The sequence below is a fragment of the Aquarana catesbeiana genome, linkage group LG10 (genome assembly GCF_042186555.1).
Source record: "Aquarana catesbeiana isolate 2022-GZ linkage group LG10, ASM4218655v1, whole genome shotgun sequence".
NCBI classification, from domain to species: Eukaryota; Metazoa; Chordata; class Amphibia; order Anura; family Ranidae; genus Aquarana; species Aquarana catesbeiana.
In genome coordinates this window covers 20,167,337-20,189,618 of record NC_133333.1, presented here as the reverse complement: position 1 = coordinate 20,189,618, position 22,282 = coordinate 20,167,337, and the positions used below count along the sequence as shown (strand labels likewise).

Below are 22,282 nucleotides of genomic sequence, written 5' to 3'. Positions count from 1 at the left end.
AAGTTACAGTTACAAAAAAAAGTGTAAAAAAAAACAAAAAAAAAAAAAAACAAACAAAAATATAAAATAAAAAAAAAATAGTTGTCGTTTTATTGTTCTCTCTCTCTCTATTCTCTCTCTATTGTTCTGCTCTTTTTTACTGTATTCTATTCTGCAATGTTTTATTGTTATTATGTTTTATCATGTTTGCTTTTCAGGTATGCAATTTTTTATACTTTACTGTTTACTGTGTTTTATTGTTAACCATTTTTTTGTCTTCAGGTACGCCATTCACGACTTTGAGTGGTTATACCAGAATGATGCCTGCAGGTTTAGGTATCATCTTGGTATCATTCTTTTCAGCCAGCGGTCGGCTTTCATGTAAACGCAATCCTAGCGGCTAATTAGCCTCTAGACTGCTTTTACAAGCCATGGGAGGGAATGCCCCCCCCCCCCACTGTCTTCCGTGTTTTTCTCTGCTCTCCTGTCTCAACAGGGAACCTGAGAATGCAGCCGGTGATTCAGCCAGCTGACCATAGAGCTGATCAGAGACCAGAGTGGCTCCAAACATCTCTATGGCCTAAGAAACTGGAAGCTACGAGCATTTTATGACTTAGATTTCGCCGGATGTAAACAGCGCCATTGGGAAATTGGGGAAGCATTTAATCACACCGATCTTGGTGTGGTCAGATGCTTTGAGGGCAGAGGAGAGATCTAGGGTCTAATAGACCCCAATTTTTTCAAAAAAGAGTACCTGTCACTACCTATTGCTATCATAGGGGATATTTACATTCCCTGAGATAACAATAAAAATGATTTAAAAAAAAAAAAATGAAAGGAACAGTTTAAAAATAAGATAAAAAAGCAAAAAAAAAAAAAAAAAAAAAAAAAAAAAAAGCACCCCTGTCCCCCCTGCTCTCGCGCTAAGGCGAACGCAAGCGTCGGTCTGGCGTCAAATGTAAACGGCAATTGCACCATGCATGTGAGGTATCACCGCGAAGGTCAGATCGAGGGAAGTAATTTTAGCAGTAGACCTCCTCTGTAAATCTAAAGTGGTAACCTGTAAAGGCTTTTAAAGGCTTTTAAAAATGTATTAATTTTGTTGCCACTGCACGTTTGTGCGCAATTTTAAAGCATGTCATGTTTGGTATCCATGTACTCGACCTAAGATCATCTTTTTTATTTCATCAAACATTTGGGCAATATAATGTGTTTTAGTGCATTAAAATTTTAAAAAGTGTGTTTTTTCCACAAAAAATGCGTTTGAAAAATCGCTGCGCAAATACTGTGTGAAAAAAAAAAATGAAACACCCACCATTTTAATCTGTAGGGCATTTACTTTAAAAAAATATATAATGTTTGGGGGTTCAAAGTAATTTTCTTGCAAAAAAAAATAATCTTTTCATGTAATCAAAAAGTGTTAGAGAGGGCTTTGTCTTCAAGTGGTTAGAAGAGTGGGTGATGTGTGACATAAGCTTCTAAATGTTGTGCATAAAATGCCAGGACAGTTCAAAACCCCCCCAAATGACCCCATTTTGGAAAGTAGACACCCCAAGCTATTTGCTGAGAGGCATGTCGAGTCCATGGAATATTTTATATTGTGACACAAGTTGCGGGAAAGAGACAAATTTTTTTTTTTTTTTTTGCACAAAGTTGTCACTAAATGATATATTGCTCAAACATGCCATGGGGATATGTGAAATTACACCCCAAAATAAATTCTGTTGCTTCTCCTGAGTACGGGGATACCACATGTGTGGGACTTTTTGGGAGCCTAGCCGCGTATGGGGCCCCGAAAACCAAGCACCGCCTTCAGGCTTTCTAGGGGCGTAAATTTTTTATTTCACTCTTCACTGCCTATCACAGTTTCGGAGGCCATGGAATGCCCAGGTGGCACAAAACCCCCCCAAATGACCCCATTTTGGAAAGTAGACACCCCAAGCTATTTGCTGAGAGGTATAGTGAGTATTTTGCAGACCTCAATATTTGTCACAAAGTTTTGAAAATTGAAAAAAGAAAAAAAAAAAAAATTTTTTCTGGTCTTTCTTCATTTTCAAAAACAAATGAGAGCTGCAAAATACTCACCATGCCTCTCAGCAAATAGCTTGGGGTGTCTACTTTCCAAAATGGGGTCATTTGGGGGGGTTTGTGCCATCTTGGCATTTTATGGCCTTCAAAACTGTGATAGGTAGTGAGGAGTGAAATCAAAAATTTATGCCCTTAGAAATCCTGAAGGCGGTGCTTGGTTTTCGGGGCCCCGTACGTGGCTAGGCTCCCAAAAAGTCCCACACATGTGGTATCCCCGTACTCAGGAGAAGCAGCTGAATGTATTTTGGGGTGCAATTCCACATATATATTAAATACACTGCCACTAACTAAATAGCCTGCCTGCTTAAGCTAACTCAAGCTATGTCTCTGTCCACGCCAACAACACTACACACGGTCGCTCTGTAAGCAGCCTTATATAGTGTGGGGCATGGACTTAGTCCCCCTGAGCCATGCCAATTAGGGCTATCTCAGCAGAGTGCACTGTGATTGGCCAAAGCATACAGGTCAGGTGCATGCTTTGGCCAATCATCAGACGTCAATGCACTGCGATCTCGCAGTGCATTACGGGGCGTTCCGAGGTGCTCGAATTTCCCGCGAATGCCCATAATGTTCACTGTTTGGCGAACACCCAATGTTTGAGCACATCCCTATTTCTGATATGTCTGTTGTATCATGTACTGTACTTGTTTTAAAAAGTCTCCTGTTTTCTTTGTATTGCTTCCTTTGTGCAAAATACCTGCTGATCCTGCCAGTCCCTCTACTTTCCTATACCAAACGGACCATGTTACACATAGAAGAACATCCATATCAGCCTGGTCAGTTTTCTGACTGTCCTGGGAGCACAGCCTGACTTTCCTCCAACGATCAGACTTGTGCTGACATGCCCCACCCACTCCACAGTCATTCACTGATCAGTGTGCTGTTGAGCGCACTGCTGTTTCTCCTCCTCCTAGCTTTCTAAGCCCCTTATGCAGCTGAGAACATGAGAAAAGCGATTATGTAATCATTTATTTAAAAAAAGAAAAAAAACGTATTTAGATTTTTTTTAGATATAAACACAAATGTTTTGCCTTTAAATTTCAATTTTATATCGATTGGGTTGTTTTACAAAGAAAGCTTCACATATACTTTAGGGAATGTCATGCAGCCATCACTGGAGTGCATGTAGACAGGAAGGGGCTGCAGAGAGACTGCAGGAGAACAGCAGGAGTGAGATGTGAAAGGAGTTAGACTAAAAAAAAAAAAAAAAAAAAATTAAAACAATATGAAGCTTGCAACTGTTTTCCAAATATTACGATAATGCTTGTGTAAGATGTGTCTCAAAATCTGTTATCGTTTCAGAATAAATATTCAGACAAATTTTCCGTTATGCGGAGATTCGGATTTATCCGAATAACCGAATTACAGTATAAACAAAATTTACCGAATGCTCCGAATAACGAAACAAAATTTGTCTGAATTTCCGAAATTTGAATTGAAATTCGAATTTTACATCGAACTCCAGTCGATTTTCTAACTGCAAACATATTTCTGAAATCAAAGACTGTGTGTGTTATTAGAGTACTCTTTGGAAATAATGCTGTTTTTGTTAAGCCAAAGCTGATTAAAAGAGTCATTGTAATCATTTGATGAAAATGTTTGTTTGTTCCCTTTGCCACATTCGAATCGAAAAAAAAAAAATCTAAAGTTTAAAAAAAAAAACGGTAAATTCGAAGAAAGTTTGAAAAAGACATAAAACACATTACAAATACGGATTGAACAAATCAACCAAATTTAATGAAACTAAATGAAACAAAACAAAACACATTTTTTTTCGTCATGCACATGACTAGTCATTAATTTATCCTCAATTTAAAGTGATTGTAAAGTCTCATTTTTTTTCCTATAAAAATAACAAACATGTTATACATACCTGCCCCGTGTAGTGGATTTGCACAGAGATGCCCAGATCCTCATCTTCTCGGGTCCCTCTCCTGTGCTCCTGGCCCCTCCCTCCTGTTCAGTGCCCCCACAGCAAGCAGCTTGCTATGGGGGCACTGGAGCCGAGTCACAGCTCCCTGTGTCTATTCAGGCATGGAGCCCGGCCCCGCCCCCTCTTATTCCTGATTGGCTAGCTGACTTTGATTGACATAAACAGCAGCCAATGGCGCTGCTGCTGTGTCTCAGCCAAGCAGGAGGGAGAATCTCAGATGGCTGGACATCGCTGGACAGAGATGGGGCTCAGGTAAGTCTTAGGAGGGCTTGTGGGGGGCTGCTGCACACAGAAGGCGTTTTGTCTTAATGCATAGAATGCATTAAGATGAAAAAGAAACTTCTGCCCTTACAACCCCTTTAAATAGATCAATATCCGAGATTGCTCTTTTAGGAATCAATATGATCGCCTTAGGGGATCACAAACTATTTTTTCCCTATTGGAGCAAATTGGACCATGCTTTATAAGGGTTTCTTTTTTGTAGTCCTTATAATCATTTGTGGCTACATAGTTCTCCATAAATGTTTTTTTTATTTAATTATTTACTTTTATTGGTTGAACTTAATGGACCTGTGAATTTTTTTTTTTTTTAGGCTAACAATGTGAATATTTGATTACAAGGCTCTTAAACAAAGGGCATGCATGGGTGTTTTCTCATATAGGGCATAATTTATGTTATGTCATGTTAATAATGTGCATTACGTAAAGATTTGCATGGACAAAGGCGAGATGCTCAATTTGCGCCTTCCTTGTTCCACAGAGATGATAATTAATACTATTATTAAATGAAGTGCTCTTTAGGACTAAATTTCCTAGAGGCAGCTTTGTTTTCACACATACCTGTTTTCATTTGTGCCCTTACCAAAAGCAATAACTAATAATACATTTGACCTAAGTAATGAACATCAGTCCTCTTTATAGCACATAGCATAAAGGACACCACATTCCCACGTTGGAGGCAACTGTGTGTTCCAAGTATCAATTCATTTCGGCAAGCACAGTCACTTTGATACTATAGTATCATAGACACCACAATAGAAAATATATGTTGCTTTATATGTATCTAGTTGTTATACAAGAGTTCGGGGGCCATACTAAAAGAATTTTATAAAACAAAATTCTGATTATAGTTTCAGTATTCTGCATTTAAACATTGGAATTCGGAGGTTCAAAGTCAGAATTCTGTGATTGAAAGTCTGATTTCTGAGATTAAAATCATAGCTTTATAGCTATATATTAGTAGCAACAGCAATTGTAGCAACAATATGGGGGCACTGAAGCCGAGCCACAGATCCCTGTGTCTATTCAGACATGGAGCCCCGACCTGGCACCGCCCCCTCTCTTTCCTGATTGTTTAGCTGATTTTGATTGACATCAGTGGCAGCCAATGGCGCTGCTGCTGTGTCCCAGCCAATCAGGAGGGAGAATCTCAGATGGCTGAGACACTCGTGGACATCGCTGGACAGAGATGGGGCTCAGGTAAGTATTAGGAGGGCTGAGGGGGGCTGCTGCACACAGAAGGCTTTTTATTTTAATGCATATAATGCATTAAGATAAAAAACCTTCTGCCTTTACAACCCCTTTAAATAGATTAATATCTGAGATTGCTCATTTAGGAATCAATATGATCGCCTTAGGGGATCACAAACAATTTTTTTCCCTATTGGAGCAAATTGGACCATGCTTTATAAGGGTTTTTTACTTTTTTTTTTGTCCTTATAATCATTTGCGGGTACAGAGTTCTCCATATTATGTTTTTTTTTTTTTTTTATAATAATTTTTATTTATTTAATTTTTTACTTGTATTGGTTGAACTTAATGGACTTGTGTATTTTTTTTTTAGACTGTCTAACAATGTAAATTTAATTACAAGGCTCATAAACCAAAGGCATGCATGGGTGTTTTCTCATATAGGGCATAATTTATGTTATGTTATGTTAATAATGTGCATTACGTAAAAATTTGCATGGACAAAGGCGAGATGATCAATTTGCTCCTTCCTTATTCCACAGAGATGATAATTAATACTATAATTATATTAGGTGCTCTTTAGGACTACATTTTCTGGAGGCAGCTTTGTTTTCAAACATACCTGTTTTCATTTCTGCCCTTACCGAATGCAATAACTAATAATACATTTGACCTAAGTAATGAACATCAATCCTCTTTATAGCACATAGCATAAAGGACACCACATTCCCGCTGTGGTGGCAACTGTGTGTTCCAAGTATCAATTCATTTCCGCAAGCACAGTCACTTTGATACTATAGTATCATAGACACCACAATAGCAAATATGTGTTGCTTTATATGTATCTAGTTGTTATACAAGAGCCCGGGGGGGGGGGGGCATAGTAAAATAATTTTATAAAACAAAATCCTGATTATAGTTTCATTTAAAAGTTGGAATTCTGAGATTCAAAGTCAGAATTCTGTGATTGAAAGTCTGAGTTCCAAAGTCAGAACTCTGAGATTAAAAGTCAAAACTCAAAGAAATCAGGATTCTGAAAATCAAAAGTCAGAATTGTAAATTTGAAGGTCAAAATTCTGAGATTAAAAGTCAGATTTCTGAGATTAAAATCATAGCTTTATATCTATATATTAAAGGCAGGATTGCAAGATCAACAGCCAGAGTTTCAAGAATAAAGTCAAAATTCTGAATTTCAAAGTCAGAGTTCTGAGAATAAAAATCAGAACTCAAAAAATCTGGATTCTGATTTATAAATCAGATTTGTTAATTTCAAGGTCAGATTTCTGAGATTAAAAGTCAGATTTCTGAGATTAAAATCATAGCTTTATATTTATATAATAAAGGTAGGATTGCAAGATCAACAGCCAGAGTTTCGAGAATAAAGTCAGAATTCTGAATTTCAAAGTCAGAGTTCTGAGAATAAAAATCAAAACTCAAAGAAATCAGGGTTCCAAAAATCATCCATAGGTTCCATAGACTTCAATGGATCAAAAGCGTGTATTGAAAAACGCAAAATGCACCTGCAATATGCAAACTTTAACTTGCATAGGTGTGAATCAGGCCTACAATTATGGTGTTAAAACTCACTTTTGATCACAGAATTCTGACTTTGAAACTTAGAATTTTGTCCTTGTAACTTGGGATTCTGACTTGGTAACTCAGAATTCTGACATTAAAACTCTGAATACTGGTATTTATTTTCAGAATTCTGATTTTTACACTCAGAATTTCGACTTTAATCTCAAAATTTTGGCTTTAATCTCAGAATTCTGATTTTGAATCCAAGAATCCTAACTTTAAAGAATGTAGAATTCTGACTTTTCAATGTCAGATTTCTGACTTTTTCTCTCAGATTTCTGACTTTTTAATGCACAAGTCTGACTTTAAAATCAGAATTTGTTTAAATTTCTTTTAGTATGGCCCTTTCTCTTCCATATATTGTAGCAAATGGGACAAACAGAAAGTAAAGTCTTCAGCAATGTAGAATTTGTAAGAATTTCCTCATGTATATTTTTATACTCACATTTCAATTACAATTAAAAGCACCACATCTATATTTCAATCCAGAAGTTAAATAAACAATTAAATATGTTTAACCACTTCAATACCAGGCACTTAGACACCGTCCTGCCCAGGCCAATTTTCAGCTTTCAGTGCTGTCGCAATTTGAATGACAATTGCGCGGTCATGCTACACTGTACCCAAACAAATTTTTTATCATTTTGTTCCCACAAATAGAGCTTTCTTTTGGTGGTATTTGATCATCTTTGTGTTTTTTATTTTTTGCGCAACAAATAAAAAAAGACCAAAAATTTTGAAAAAAAAACAAGTTCTTCTATCTGTATATATATATATATGTCTGATTTGTATTTCCAGGTAGGGAGCGTGCACAGTACACACAGTAAACATTGTTACACACACACACATTAACCCTTTGATCACCCTAGATGCTAATCCCTTCCCAGCTGGTGTCATTATTACAGTGACAGTGTATAGTATTGGCACTGATCACTGTATTTGTGTCACTGGTGATGTCAGACTCTGTTAGTCAGTTCCCCCCCAGCGTCAGTTAGTGTCACATTACCCGCTGCATTATTACAGCCCCATTATAAGTTGCTGATCACTGCCATTACTAGTATAAAAAAAAAAATAACAATGTATACATACTAGTGGGAGTACAACTGGGGGAATCCATGGTGGAGAAGGATCTGGGTGTCCTGGTAGATCACAAGCTCAATAATAACATGCAATGCCAAGCTGCGGTTTCCAGAGTAAAGTCCTTTCTTGTATTAGGAGAGGTATGGACTCCAGAGAGAGAGATATCATCTGTACAAATCATTAGTAAGACCTCATCTGGAATATGCGGTTCAGTTTTGGGCACCGGTTCTCAAAAAGGATATCAGGGAACTGGAGAAGATGCAGAGAAGGGCAACCAAACTAATAAGAGGCATGGGGGAGCTCAGCTATGAGGAAAGATTAGAGGAACTGAATTTATTCACTCTTGAGAAGAGGAGATTAAGGGGGATATGAGCACCATGTATAAATATATAAGGGGTCCATATAGTGAACTTGGCGTTGAGTTATTCACTTTTAGGTCATGACAGAGGACAAGGGGGCACTCTTTATGTCAAGAGGAAAAGAGATTTCATCTCCAAATACGGAAAGGTTTCTTCGCAGTAAGAGCTGTGAAAACATTGAATAGACTCCCTCCAGAGGTGGTACTGGCCAGCTCAGTAGTTTGCTTTAAAAAGGCCTGGATTCTTTCCTAAATGTACATAATATAACTGGTTACTGACATTTATAGGTAAAGTTGATCCAGGGAAAACTGATTGCTTCTCGGGGGATCAGGAAGGAATTTTTTTCCTTTGCTGGAGCAAATTGGTTCATGCTTTGCTGGGGTTTTCACCTTCGTCTGGTACTGTGGGTATAGGATTGTGTATATGGGATTGTTTGATTTTTTTTTATTATTTATTGGTTGAACTGGATGGACTTGCATCTTTCTTCAACCAGTTTAAGTCCAATATGTATTTACAGGTGTGTCAGATGGGGACCTTAGATCGTAAGATCCTTGATGTTAATATTTTTAGTAGGTTGTTAAAAACTTGGGACAGCACAATGGTGGTCAGAAATCTAACATTCTAAATCTGAGGTTTATACCCCACAAAATACCCATCTGCACAGAGTTTTTAGGTTCCTCCTGTGTTTGTGTGGCCACACACAGCCCGAAACATACTCTATAAATACATTACCTGGCTTCAACCCAAAGTCTGCCTCACATTACCAGACCCTTTGAGTAGCACAACTCACTGCACTTTCTTTAAAAAGTTTCATTAAAACCAAATGACATAAATAAAGTGTATCCAGGGCATTTTTTTAGCAGGAATGAGGGAGAACGTATTTTCGGTACCTCTAGCACTGAATGTATGTAATGACAAGGGGTGCTGGAGTGTGCTGGAGGGTCTATTGATGCTGGCTGCTGGGGGATCTATTGTTGCTGAAGAATTCTATTGTTGCTAGCGAGGGATCCATTTCTGGGGGGGTCTATGGTTGCTGTCTGCTGGGAGATCTATTGTTGCTGGTACGGGTCCAATGTTGCAGGGGTGGATTTATTGTTGCTGGAGGGGTATTTTGTTGTGGGGGGTCTATCTTTGCTGTTGGATCGTTTGTTGCCTTGGGGGGTGTCTATACTTGCTGGGGGATCTACTGATGCTGGCTGCTGGGGAATCTATTGTTGCTGAAGAAATCTATTGTTGTTGGCAAGAGATCCTTTTCTGGGGGGCTTACATTGGCGAGGGGGTCAGTTGTTGCTGGGTAAGATCTATTGTTGAGGGATGGGTCTATTGTTATGGACACTGATTGGTATCCCTGGTGGTCCTGGGTGGCATACCTGGTGGTCATCATCGGTGGGCATCCCTGGTGGTCCTGGTGGCATACCTGGTGGTCATCATTGGTGGGCAACCCTGGTGGTCCTGGTGGCATACCTGGTGGTCATCATTGGTGGGCATCCCTGGTGGTCCTGGTGGCATCCCTGGTGGTCCTGGGTAGCATACCTGATGGTCATCATTGGTGGGCATGCCTGGTGGTCCTGGTGGCATCCCTGATGGTCCTGGGTGGCATACCTGGTGGTCATCATTGGTGGGCATGCCTGGTGGTCCTGGTGGCATCCCTGGTGGTCCTGGGTGGGCATCCTGGGGGGGCTGTGCTGGGATCTTTTGTTGCCTAGTATATTGTCGCTGGCTACTCACATGTAATCTCTCATGCAGCGATCACATGCAAGTGCTTGGCCCTGGATGCAGTCAGTCTTCGCCCAGGTTCGATCACTTGCAAGTAATTGCTAAATGAGAGATTACATGCGATTAGTTGCAGGAGCCAGCAGCCTTCCATTACTTTTAATAGGGTTGCTTCCCACAGCCAATCGCAGGAACCTCCCTGAGGTTCTCGCACCAAATTGGAATGCAAGTGTAAAAGAAAAGTGTCCGTGCCATAAATGGGTTGATTTAGTAGTGCAGTTGCTCCAGAGCTTAGTAAATGAGAGGAAGCTCTGATGACTTCCATCATCCAATCATGTGCAAGCGAAAACACAGTTTTTTTGTTTTTTTTTATGTGTTTCTTTTAGATGATTGGGTATGTTTTGCAAAGTGAAGCTTTACCTCATTTACCAAGCTCTGGAACAGCTTTCTCAATGTTTTCAACACAGAGGAACCCTTGAAATAGTTCTCCGGTCTTGGGGAACCCCCTCCTAAAAATCTGCAACTCATGATACATTAGTGTGATGTTCAGTGGGAAGAATGGTCCTTACACTTGTGGTCATTGGGAATTACCTCCTAACAAATAGCTAAAAAGATCAATGGTGTCAGTGGGAACTTATCTGAGAGGCAGAAAATGTCCAGTGCTGAAGGAACCCATAGCAACCTCTGGAGGAACCCTAGTTGAGAATCACTGCTCTGGAACAACTGCACTTACAGGGTGCATACTCTCAGAGTCTCCCATTTTTAGGCAGTGAAATATGTCTACCGCACTTCATTAGGTACAAAAATAAAAGTTGTATTTCCTGTCTTGGAGGTTTTGGACACTCCCAACTCTTATATTAATTTATGTACAAAGACGGTGTGCATATTTATTTATAGGTTTGAAAAATAAAGGAACGGTTCCAACTTCCTCATTGTGTTTCTCAACTTGATGGATATTTGCATCTGTACCCTCACTCACTAGTGTCTAAACTTATATAATAGAAGCTAACAGCCAGTTTCGGGGAGTAGTGATGAAACAGACATCTGTTGGGCACACGTTGGATGGGATGATGGAAGATTTGCTAAGAGTCCTCTTCCTTCTTTGTTCTTTGGTGGCACCAGCTATGTCTGAACTCTATAGGGAGACTTTAATAAAGCTTCTGTACCTTTTTTCTGCCATGAATTGTTCTTGTTAATTCAAGCCAAGAAACATCTGCAAAAGTTTTGGTTCACACAGTGGCTCGTGCACCAAATTCAGGTAGTTCTAATTTGTTCCACTGCTACATTGTGCACGCAACACCTGCACTAAATTCAAAATAAAATATAGACATGATGGTGATGAGGCTGCACTGACGGGCACTGATAAGGCGGCACTGATGGGCACTGATGAGGTGGCACCAATGAGGTGGCACTGATGGGCACTGATGATGGGTACTAATATGCATCACTGATGGGGACTGATAGGCGGCGCTGATGGGCACTGATAAGTGGCACTGATATGCAGCACTGATGGGCGTTGAAAGGCAGCACTGATGGGCACTCATAGGTGACACTGATGGACACTGATAGATGGCACTGATAGGCATCATTGATGAGGAGGCACTGGCTGGCATTACTAATGGGCACTGAATTACATCCTTTATGGGCACTGCCTGGCATCATTTATGTACACTGATTGGCCTCCCTGGTGGTCCTAGGTGCCATACCTGGTGGTCATCATTGGTGGGCATCCCTGGTGGTTCTGGTGGCATACCTGGTGGTCATCATTGGTGGGCATGCCTGGTGATCCTGGTAGCATCCTTGGTGGCATACCTGGTAGTCATCATTGGTGGGCATGTCTGGTGGTCCTGGTGGCATCCCTGGTGGTCCTGGGTGGGCATCCTTGGGGGGGCTGTACTGATAAACATTCAGCACAGACCCCCCCTGTCAGGAGAGCAGCCGATCGGCTCTCCTCTACTCACTTCTGTCAGACACGATTGAGGAAAAGCCAATGCACAGCTTTTCCTGTTTACACTGTGATCAGCTGTGATTGGACACGGCTGATTACGTAGTAAAGAGCCATCGATTGCTGCGCCGTGTGCCCCTCCGGGCACGCAATCAAGGCTTACCCTGCTGGACATCATATGACGTCCAGTCAGGATAACCGAACCACCACCCGGCCGTCATTCTGCTGTTGGCCCAGCAGGAAGTGGTTAAAGCAGACACAAATGAATGCAGCTCTGTAATCATTAATACCCCTTTCACACTGACAGCACCCACCGTTAGTTGCTAAAGCGCTGTTCGTTTTAGCGGTGCTTTTGCTGCGCTTTTCTGCCGCTAGCGAGGCGTTCTTTACCTCCAAAAAAAGGTTAAAAACCCCAGTTTTGTGGCTCTTTCAAAACGCTTTTAAGGCACTTTGAAAGTGCTGAGCATTCATTCCAATGGGCAGGGTGAATAGATTCACTCATCAGCAATAGATTTCCCCAGCAACAATAGAACCACCCCAGCAAGAACAGTTAACCCAGCAGCCAGCAATTCATTCTATGCAGTAAGGTAGATGTAGAGGGGGAACTCTGTGGACTATGATGTAAAGGGGAACTCTGTGGACTATGATGTAAAGGTGAACTCTGTGGAAGTTGATTTAAAGGGGGACTCTTGTGATTAACTTCATATGATTAGAAATGTTATTTAATAGCAACATCTATGCATAGTTTATCTATGCATACTGTGAAAAAAAATTGCTGTGCGGCGCTGAAGTGTTCGGGTTTGACATGAAGAAAAGGTGGAAAACCCTAGTGGTCGACCTGAAGGGCTGAAATTAGAGGGGAGCTGAACCCAGATGTCCTGCAGAGCTGACTGGAAGGGAGATACTGGAAAGGATCTGAATCTGCCTAAAGTAAGTACAGATCTGTGTCATGGGGCCTGTCCTGTGAGGGCCATCCCTTCAGCTGGAAGAGTCAGTGGACGGGTGTCTGTCAAGGGGATGCTAGATAGTATTATGAAGAGAAAATTGCATCAAGTCTGCTGCTAGAGTGAGCAAAAAAGACTTATTTCTTCCATACAAGTGGCAGTATGGCTCAGCAGAGAGTCTACATTCACAAGTAATCCGGTGAGGCCTAATGAGAGTTGTCCTCGCCTGTGAATAGTCCCAGTTGGAGTTTCCCACTCTTCCCTTCTCCCATCCATGTTCCAACAATAAATACAAAATTTAAAAATATGCTACTCAACAGATTAGGAAAAGCTGCAAACATTGTGAATAAATAACCCATGAGGGGGGAAAAAAAAGCAGTCCAAACAGGTGAAATGAAATCACAAGTGTTTAGGTCGAAATCAATGCTGAAATTGAAGATACATTCAACCTCTGAAGGATAGGCCACCATCCAGTAAGAAATCATCAAAGATTGTGAATCCACCACCGATGAAGACAATTGGATACTCTTATGCCGCGTACACATGACCGTTTTTTCCCGTCGGAATAAACTCTGAAGGTTTTTCCGACGGAGTTCCAACGGAATTCCGCTCAAACTGTCTTGTGTACACACGGTCACACCAAATTCCGACCGTCCAGAACGCGGTGACGTACAACACATAGGACGGGACTAGAAAAAGGAAGTTCAATAGCCAGTAGCCAATAGCTTCCGTCTCGTACTTGCTTCAGAGCATGCGTCATTTTTGGTACGTCGGAACAGCATACAGATGAGCGGGTTTCCCGATAGGAATTGGTTCCGTCGGAAATATTAAAGTTGTGGTCCGGCCGAAATTATACTTTTTAAATAAAAATATCCCTATAATACACAAGCTTAATGTATTCTAGTAAAGTTAGTCCGTAAACTAAGGTCTGTTTTGTTAGTTTATAGCAGTAGTTTGTTATTTTATAAACTTACAGCAGGCCGTGGCCATCTTAAGTGTGGGCATCTGAAGCCAGACTGTATTTCTTCCTGGATCTCATCCTTGCAGATCTCGCACATGCTCAGTGCAGCACAAGCAGTGTAATAGGTTTCAGGTCAGGTTTCCATAGCAACGGCAGTTTCAGAGGAAGTTGCCGCCCCTTCCCAGAAGGCATTGCAAACAGGAAATGATGCGATGGGCCGCGGCCAGGGAGGAGGAAGCGAAAAATGAATACAGCAGATATACAGTAGGTGCTGAGAAAAAAAATAGAAAAATATCCAATTTGTTTACAGTGCACAGTTTAGTGAGGGATGCTGAAGAGTTGTAAAAGTGGGTGGAACTCCACTTTAATAACATGTTCTATTTCTAGATCCGTCAGAATTTTCTAAAAACAAAATTCGATGAGGCCTACACACGATCGGAATAGACGATGAAAAGCTTCCGTCGGACTTTTTCTGTCGGACAGTCCGCTCGTGTGTACACAGCATTACCGGACTCAGTGGACCCAATGCGAGCGGCACCGGAATAAAAACAGGCATGGAACTGGGAGACAAAAACAGTGGCGCATGAGAGGCCACCGAAACACACTGATAACACAACTAAAAGTCTATGAGGTCCAGGAAGTATATGTATGCAGCATTAGCGGCAGCTCCCTTGAGAGCGAAGCAGTCTCTGGAAGTACAATGGGAGAAAAACAAGGTGTGCCAAAAACTGTGCAGCAGAAGATGCAACGAATGGTATATTTAACCACTTCAGCCCTGAAAGGATTTACCCCCTTCCTGACAAGAGCACTTTTTGCAATTCGACACTGCGTCGCTTTAACTGACAATTGCGCGGTCGTGCGACGTTGCACCCAAACAAAATTGACGTCCTTTTTTCCCCACAAATAGAGCTTTCTTTTGGTGGTATTTGATCATCTCTGCGGTTTTTATTTTTTGCGCTATAAACAAAAAAAGAGCGACAATTTTGAAAAAAAAAAGCAATATTTTTTACTTTTTGCTATAATAAATCTCCCCCAAAAACATAAAAAAAATGTTTTCCCTCAGTTTAGGCCGATATGTATTCTTCTACATATTTTTGGTAAAAAAAAAATTGAAATAAGTGTATATTGATTGGTTTGCGCAAAAGTTATAGCGTCTACAAAATAGGGGATCATTTTTATTATGAATTTTTTGTATTAGTAATGGCGCCGATCTGCGATTTTTATCATGACTGCGACATTGCGGCGGACATATCAGACACTTTTGACACTATTTTGGGACCATTGTCATTTATACAGCGATCAGTGCTATAAAAATCCACTGATTACTGTGTAAATGACACTGGCAGGGAAAGGGTTAACACTAGGGGGCGGTCAAGGGATTAAGTGTGTCCTAGGGAGTGATTCTAACTGTGGGGGGGATGGGCTTCCACTCACATAACAGCGATCACTGCTCCCGATGACAGGGAGCAGTGATCTCTGTCATGTCACTAGGCAGAACAGGGAAATGCCTTGTTTACATAGGCATCTCCCCGTTCTTCTGCTCCGTGACAAGATCGCCGGGCAACCGGCTGACATCGCGTCCTCAGGACCCACGGTCACAGAGCATGCGGCGCTCGTGCCCACAATGCCGCATCTTAAAGGGGACGTACCTGTATGCCCATTTGCCCAGCCGTGCCATTGTTCTGGCGTATATCGTCGTGCACTGGTCGACAAGTGGTTAATTAAAATCCCTAAAGTCTTATCAGGGATTATCATCATATTTCCACAGTATTTTAAATGTACACCAAACTGTTTGGAACCATACTCATTGCTAAGGAAGAAATATACTATTTGACTAATGATCAGCACAGATCTTGACACCTCCCTCCACTCCACCCTTGGTGTGGTACATAAAAAGAGGACTTGAGTAATGAGTCTGCACTGGATGACGCTCTGGAACCTCGGATAATGGCAATGACTTTGGCAGGCCTGCTGGTGCTCTTTGCACTTGTACCTTCAGGTAAGTAGTCCAATAATTGCAAACTTTTAATCATCTAGCAATTATTAATTTTGTTCAATGTATACATTTTATCAATCATACTTTAAATGGTGATGTGTGATACAAACCATAATATACATGGCATCTTTTTCAAATACTGTATATGCATGCTGTAAACATGTATTTACTGCAAATTTTCCCTTTTTAATTTATTTTATTTAATGTTCTTTTATGCATTTTAAGATCACTTCCATCCATTCAAAATTGGTGATAATGTATGTTTAGATATTATTACTTTATTTCTTTTTTTTTTTTTTGTCTTCTTTTTTATTTATTTATGTATTTGTTTAGATCATTTTCATTATAAAGCCCGATTTACATTAACTTATATTTATTCATTGGGTAGCTAATGTAAAACAATGACTGGGTACGTGGGGCGTGCTATTCAGTCCAGTGACTGAATGTAGTTCTTTCTTAAAAATTTTTTGAATTAAAACTAAGCTTTCTAATTTGAGCGAAAAAAAAAAAAAAAAAGGAACAATTTAACCTGTTGTTGGTCATCAACTTATTTTAGACACAATAAAGGAAATGAACAGTGGTTATGTTCATATTTTATTTATTTATATATGATCAAGACTAAGAAATTTCAGTTCTTTTTTTGTCAGATAAATATAAAATATTGTATATGATTTTTTTAATGCAAAAAATATTAACAAAATATAATAAATAGTTTTATATTTAAGTCATTTTTTTTATTCTTTTTTTTTTTTTTTACTCTTTAGTGCATTAATGCATTTTTTTCTTATTTAATAATTTTTATTGAGTTTAAGAGAAGTTTTACAAACATACAAAGAGTTGATGAACTCAAAATTTACGTACGCATGACATATAGCATTACAAGCAGATAACCATACTTAGCACAGGATAATAAATCGTACAGACCAGAGTACTATTGGAGATTGATCAATGAGCATATGATGAAGTGAACATGTGTGAGGGCCAACCATTTTGCCTGACATTCTTTAAACCATTAAAATTAATTGCAAATTAACTAATACACCACCCCACACAAATTCTCTTGCCTTTGTGGCTGTGTGTGGTGAAGAGTCTAAGGATGAGCTCCGGTGTGTTATTTGGATATACTGTATTTATCGGCATCTAACACACACCTTCACTTTAAGAGGGAAGTTTCAGGAAAAAAATAAAATTTTAAATAAAGAACTGTGAAGCAAAATAAGGGTCAGTGCCCATTAATGCAGCCTAATCAGTGCCCATCTGCAGCCCCACCATTGCCATGAATGCAGCCCCACCATTGCCATCAATTCAGCCTCACCAGTGCCATGAATGCAGCCTTACCATTGCCATGAATGCAGCCCCACCATTGCCATCAATGCAGCCTTACCATTGCCATCATTGCGGCCTCCCCAGTGCCATGAATGCAGCCTCACCATTGCCATCAATGCAGCCTCACTATTGCCATCAATGCAGCCTCACCATTGCCATCATTGCAGCCTCACCATTGACATGAATGCAGCCTCACCATTATCATCAGTGCAGCCTGATCCATACCCACTCAGGGATTGGTTGGGGGGCACAAAAGATATATACCATATTTATCGTTCGGTTCTGGCAGCCTCGGAGGGGACAGGGAGGGAAGCAGGACGACCGCCTACAGATTACATACAGGAGAATCTCCTGTTTGCTCAGCGACCTCTTTAATACAAAGTCCCGCCTCCTATGATAGACAGAACAGTTGTCCAATGCCAGCCCAGGAGACAGGACTTCCTATTACAGAGGCCGCCGAGCAAACAGGAGATTCTCCTGTATGTAATCTGATGGCACTCATCCCACCCCCCTCCCTGTCCCTTCCAAGGCTTCCAGAACCGAACGATAAATACGGGATATATCTTTTGTGGTCCCCCAACCAATCCCCAAGTGGGCATGGATCAGGCTGCACCATATCAATGGTGAGGCTGCATTCAGAGGCTGCATTGATGGCAATGGTGAGGCTGCATTATTGGAAATGATGAGGCTGCATTGATGGCAATGGTGAGGCTGCATTCACGGCACTGGTGAGGCTGCATTCATGGCAAAGGTGAGGCTGCATTGATGGCAATGGTGGCTTTTGTGCAGCGCGGCACTCAGGGATTCGTTGGGGGCCACAAAAGATATATATATCCAAATTACCAGTGGGGCTGTATTAAACCAGAACACGTGCCGCAATTGGCCCGCAGACCAGACTTTGGACATACCCGGCATAGAGGTATGTGCGTTGTTGAATATATTGCCATAGTTCCAGTCAAAATGATGCAGAACAAAATTTGAGACCCACAGCTCCCAGACTTTACAAAATGTGGGCATAATGTCTTGGAGTTCTTATTGACGAGGACCCAGTGTATTGGAGTTGTATTGTCAGGGGGGGGGGCGGATAGGTGTGTTGAGAGCCCTGCCTTAGCAATCACCTGCTTTGTGGCTGTAAGGATGTGCAGCATAAGAATGAACTGAGATTTAGTCAGACCTTCCAGTGCATTTTTTTATGCTTAGATATTGTTAAACATTTTTTTTCCATGGAAGTTTTATTGAAGTAGTAGAATAACATACAAATAGCTTGAACAGTAATTGTTCAATGACAATTGGTGAAACAGAGAAAAATTACAGAGGGGAATAAATTGACTATGCATAAACCTTGGATAAGTGAAACTGGTCTCAATTCCTATAGTGGAGTGGAAGATCCTTTATTAGAGTGAAATGTTTGGGCTGAGTAACTTAAATGATTCAGGGTTTTTGCCTTATTTGATATTGGTGGGATTGGGCGCAGTTAGTTGCCCTTGAAAGAGTGTGGGTGAGTTTGTGGGTGAGTTTAAGGGAGGGGGGCGAATCTAAGCATGGGGAAGGGTTTGCAATAGGTAGGGTATGTGTATGGTATGACAGGAGGATCATATGTGATGTATGCAAAGGTGTTTTTGGAAGTTAGCTTGGTGAAAGCTAGAAATAGAAAGTGGGTGAGGAAAGGGAAGAAGGGAGGGAGAGAGGAAGGGGGAGAAGGGGAGGAGAGAAAAAAAAGGGGGGGTCTGCCCATCTCTTCCTTCCCTCCCCAGTGATTGACAAATCAAGTGTAGCTCCTGTTATACATTTTTTTTGCCAATGTAGAGTATACTATCTCTTGCACAGGAGTATTCAAGATGGCCAAAACTCTTTTGGTAAAGCTACTTACAGCCTGAAAGGCATAGGGTTTGGGGATCATAGTACAGAATAAACTATTAGATAATCACCTGAACGACCGCAACATACAGGGCTATACAATGTAATACTGACATATAATCACACACATAGGTTGGATTTGATGGACTTGTGTCTTTTTTCAACCTCACCTACTATGTAACTATGTATTCGCCAGTTATGGGCTTTGATGGCCACTTATGGGAGGCATAGGGCTGATTTACTAAAACTGGAAAGGTCAAAATCTGGTGCAGCTGTGCATAGTAGCCAATCAGTTTCCAACTTCAGCTTGTTCAATAAAGCTTTGACAAAAAACAAACAAACTGGAAGCTGATTGGTTTTTATGCAGAGCTGCACCAGATTTCACATGCTCAAGTTTTAGTAAATCAATGCCATAGTGGGAGGATGTGTGCCGACACCATCATAATATATGAGTACAAAGGGAAAAAATTGGCTGCACACCTTCGTCGATCCAACAAATTTTTGAAGAAGCACAATGTCCGTGTGAAATGCGTCACCCCTTTGTCCTTTGTGTCGTGGTCCTGGTGGCAGTCTTTATTGTACAACAAATTTGTTGGATCGACAAAAGGTGTGCAGCCAATTTTTCTCCCTGTGTACTCATGCTCACGGATGCAAGCCGAGGCTAGCACCCAGACCCTCCAGCCTCGTGGATGATTACATTCAGAAGGAGCCGCACTGGCTATTGAACTTCCTTTTTCTCGGCTCGTCGTACATTTTGTACATCACCACGCTCCTACGTTCCCATGTTCATAATTGTTGGCCAACATTTGTGTGACCGTGTGTATGCAAGACAAATTGGAGTCAACAACCTTCAAACAAAATTCCACGGTTTTGTTGTCGGAAAGTCGGATCGTGTGTACGGGGCATAAGACTTTAACAACTTACGACCAGTACAAGAAATTTTGCAGAATCCTATAAAGAAAGCTAAGGGCCCTCACTTGAACTATGGAGTAAATTATAAACACCCCCTATCAGTATGAAGACCAATAAACCCACCTCCATTCAAAAATGTGCTTAGTATCATATATAGTGTGATATATCCTTTCCATTATCTTGATTATGGAAAAGTACCTGAGACCAAATAACAAAATCTCATCTCCAAGTAAGTGCAATTACCCATTGGAATCGCACTATACAAGGTGTACAGAAATCTCTCACAAGGGTGGAGACCTCTGGGACAGGTTCAGGTTTTACCTGATTTAAATGGCTGTAGCAGTTCAATGATAAACTTACAGTATAGTATAATTAATGGCAAAACATTTTTTTTTTTGCTTTGGATAGAATGGAGAGGGATTAGAACATCTGTCAGTGTTTATTGCTGTCTGTGTCCCTGTTTTCCCCTGTTTACTATTATCATTGAAAGTGAAAGTAAAAGAAAATCCCAAATTTTGGGTTGTTCCCAGGAAAGTGATAGCGGGGAAATCTTCCAATGGGGATCCCAGTTCTAGTGACCAGAGGGATCCCCAAGAATTTCATTAATTTGCAGGGATTTCTTCTCATTTCCCATAGCTTCCTAACTGTCCCTGATTTTGAGGGACTGTCCCTGATTTGGAGCAATGTCCCTCTGTCCCTTTTTCCTCCTCATTTGTCCCTCATTTTGGTCTGATCTATATAGTTGTATATAAAATGCACTATTTATCTATCAAATAGTGTTTCCCAGTGCTAAACCTTTCAACCAAATGTGATTTGTATCTTAATGCAGACTTCTGGACAAATCAGGGAGCCAATCACACAAGCAAAAAATTCTGTTTCGGGGGGAGGGGGGGGGGTACGTAATGTATACATTCTGTGCACAGAACACCTCCAGGTAGCCATATTGCATTGCGTTTTACAGTAAACTACAGAGCCTCAGTTTGAAAAGGAAAGGTAATTTTTAATCACATTGAATTACAATATGATTTGAGTCACAATTGTATATGCTATATATATATTTTTTTATTTGCAATTTTTTTTTGCCGCGGAAGTGGAGTTACCCTTTAAGCCAGGGGTCTCCAAACTATGGCCCTCCAGTTGTTCATGAACTGCAGTTGCCACCATGCCTAGTCATGTCTATGAATGTCAGAATTTTACAATGCCTAATGGGATGTGTAGTTCTGTAACAGCTGGAGGGCCGTAGTTTGGAGATGCCAGCTTTAACCACCTCCCGATCCGTGCTATAGCCGGAAGACGACTACAGCGTGGGCCTCAATTGCTGGGAGGGCATACATGTACATCCTCCCAAGATGCGCGCACCCTGTGGTCAGTGAGTCAATGAGACTCGGCTGATCACAGATCGGAGTAAGAGGGCTATCTGGCCCCTTACCGCATGATCAGCTGTCAGCCAATGACAGCTGATCACATGATGTAAACAGAAGATTGTAACCGGCTTCCAGCCGATCACCGGCTTCTGTCAGAGGGACACCAGTTTTGAACAGGGAGAGCCACTGTTGCTATGCAGTGTCCACCAGTGCCACCTACCTGTGCCCATCAGTGCTGCCAATCAGTGCCCATCAGTGCTTCATCATCAGTGCCACCTATCAGTGCTGCCTATCAGTGTCACTAACCAGTGCCTACTGGTGCCAATCAGTGCCACCTATCAGTGTCATTAACCAGTGCCTACCAGTGCCAATCAGTGCCACCTATCAGTGCCCCCTACCAGTGCCCATCAGTGCCACCTATCAGTGTTGCCTATCAGTGCCACCTATCAGTGCCCTTCAGTGCCGCCCATAAGTGCCCATCAGTGCCACCTATCAGTGCCCTTCACTGCCACCTTATCAGTGTCCATCAGTACAGCCTATCAGTGCCAATCAGTGCACATCAATGAAGGAGAAAAATGAACTGTTTTTAAAATTTTATAACAAACTATGAAACTGTTTTATTTTTTGTTTTTTTTTGTATTTTTTTAAATAAATAAAAAACCCAGCAGTGAATATAGACCACCAAAAGAAAGCTCTATTTGTGTGAAAAAAAAAAAAATTTGTTTGGGTACAGTGTTGTATGACCACCCAACTATCATTCAAAGAGTGACAGCGCTG

The 22,282-nt window shown here is 41.0% G+C and overlaps 1 protein-coding gene across 1 annotated transcript in view; it reads left to right on the top strand.

Moving 5' to 3' along the window:
- The first annotated feature begins 15,997 nt into the window (after positions 1 to 15,997).
- The window catches only part of LOC141111495 (uncharacterized), a 55,374-nt gene continuing 49,089 nt past the window's right edge, over positions 15,998 to 22,282 (top strand). The window contains exon 1 of the mRNA XM_073603787.1: positions 15,998 to 16,049. Within this exon, the coding sequence (XP_073459888.1) occupies positions 15,998 to 16,049 (52 nt within the window). The remainder of the gene's footprint in view (positions 16,050 to 22,282) is intronic.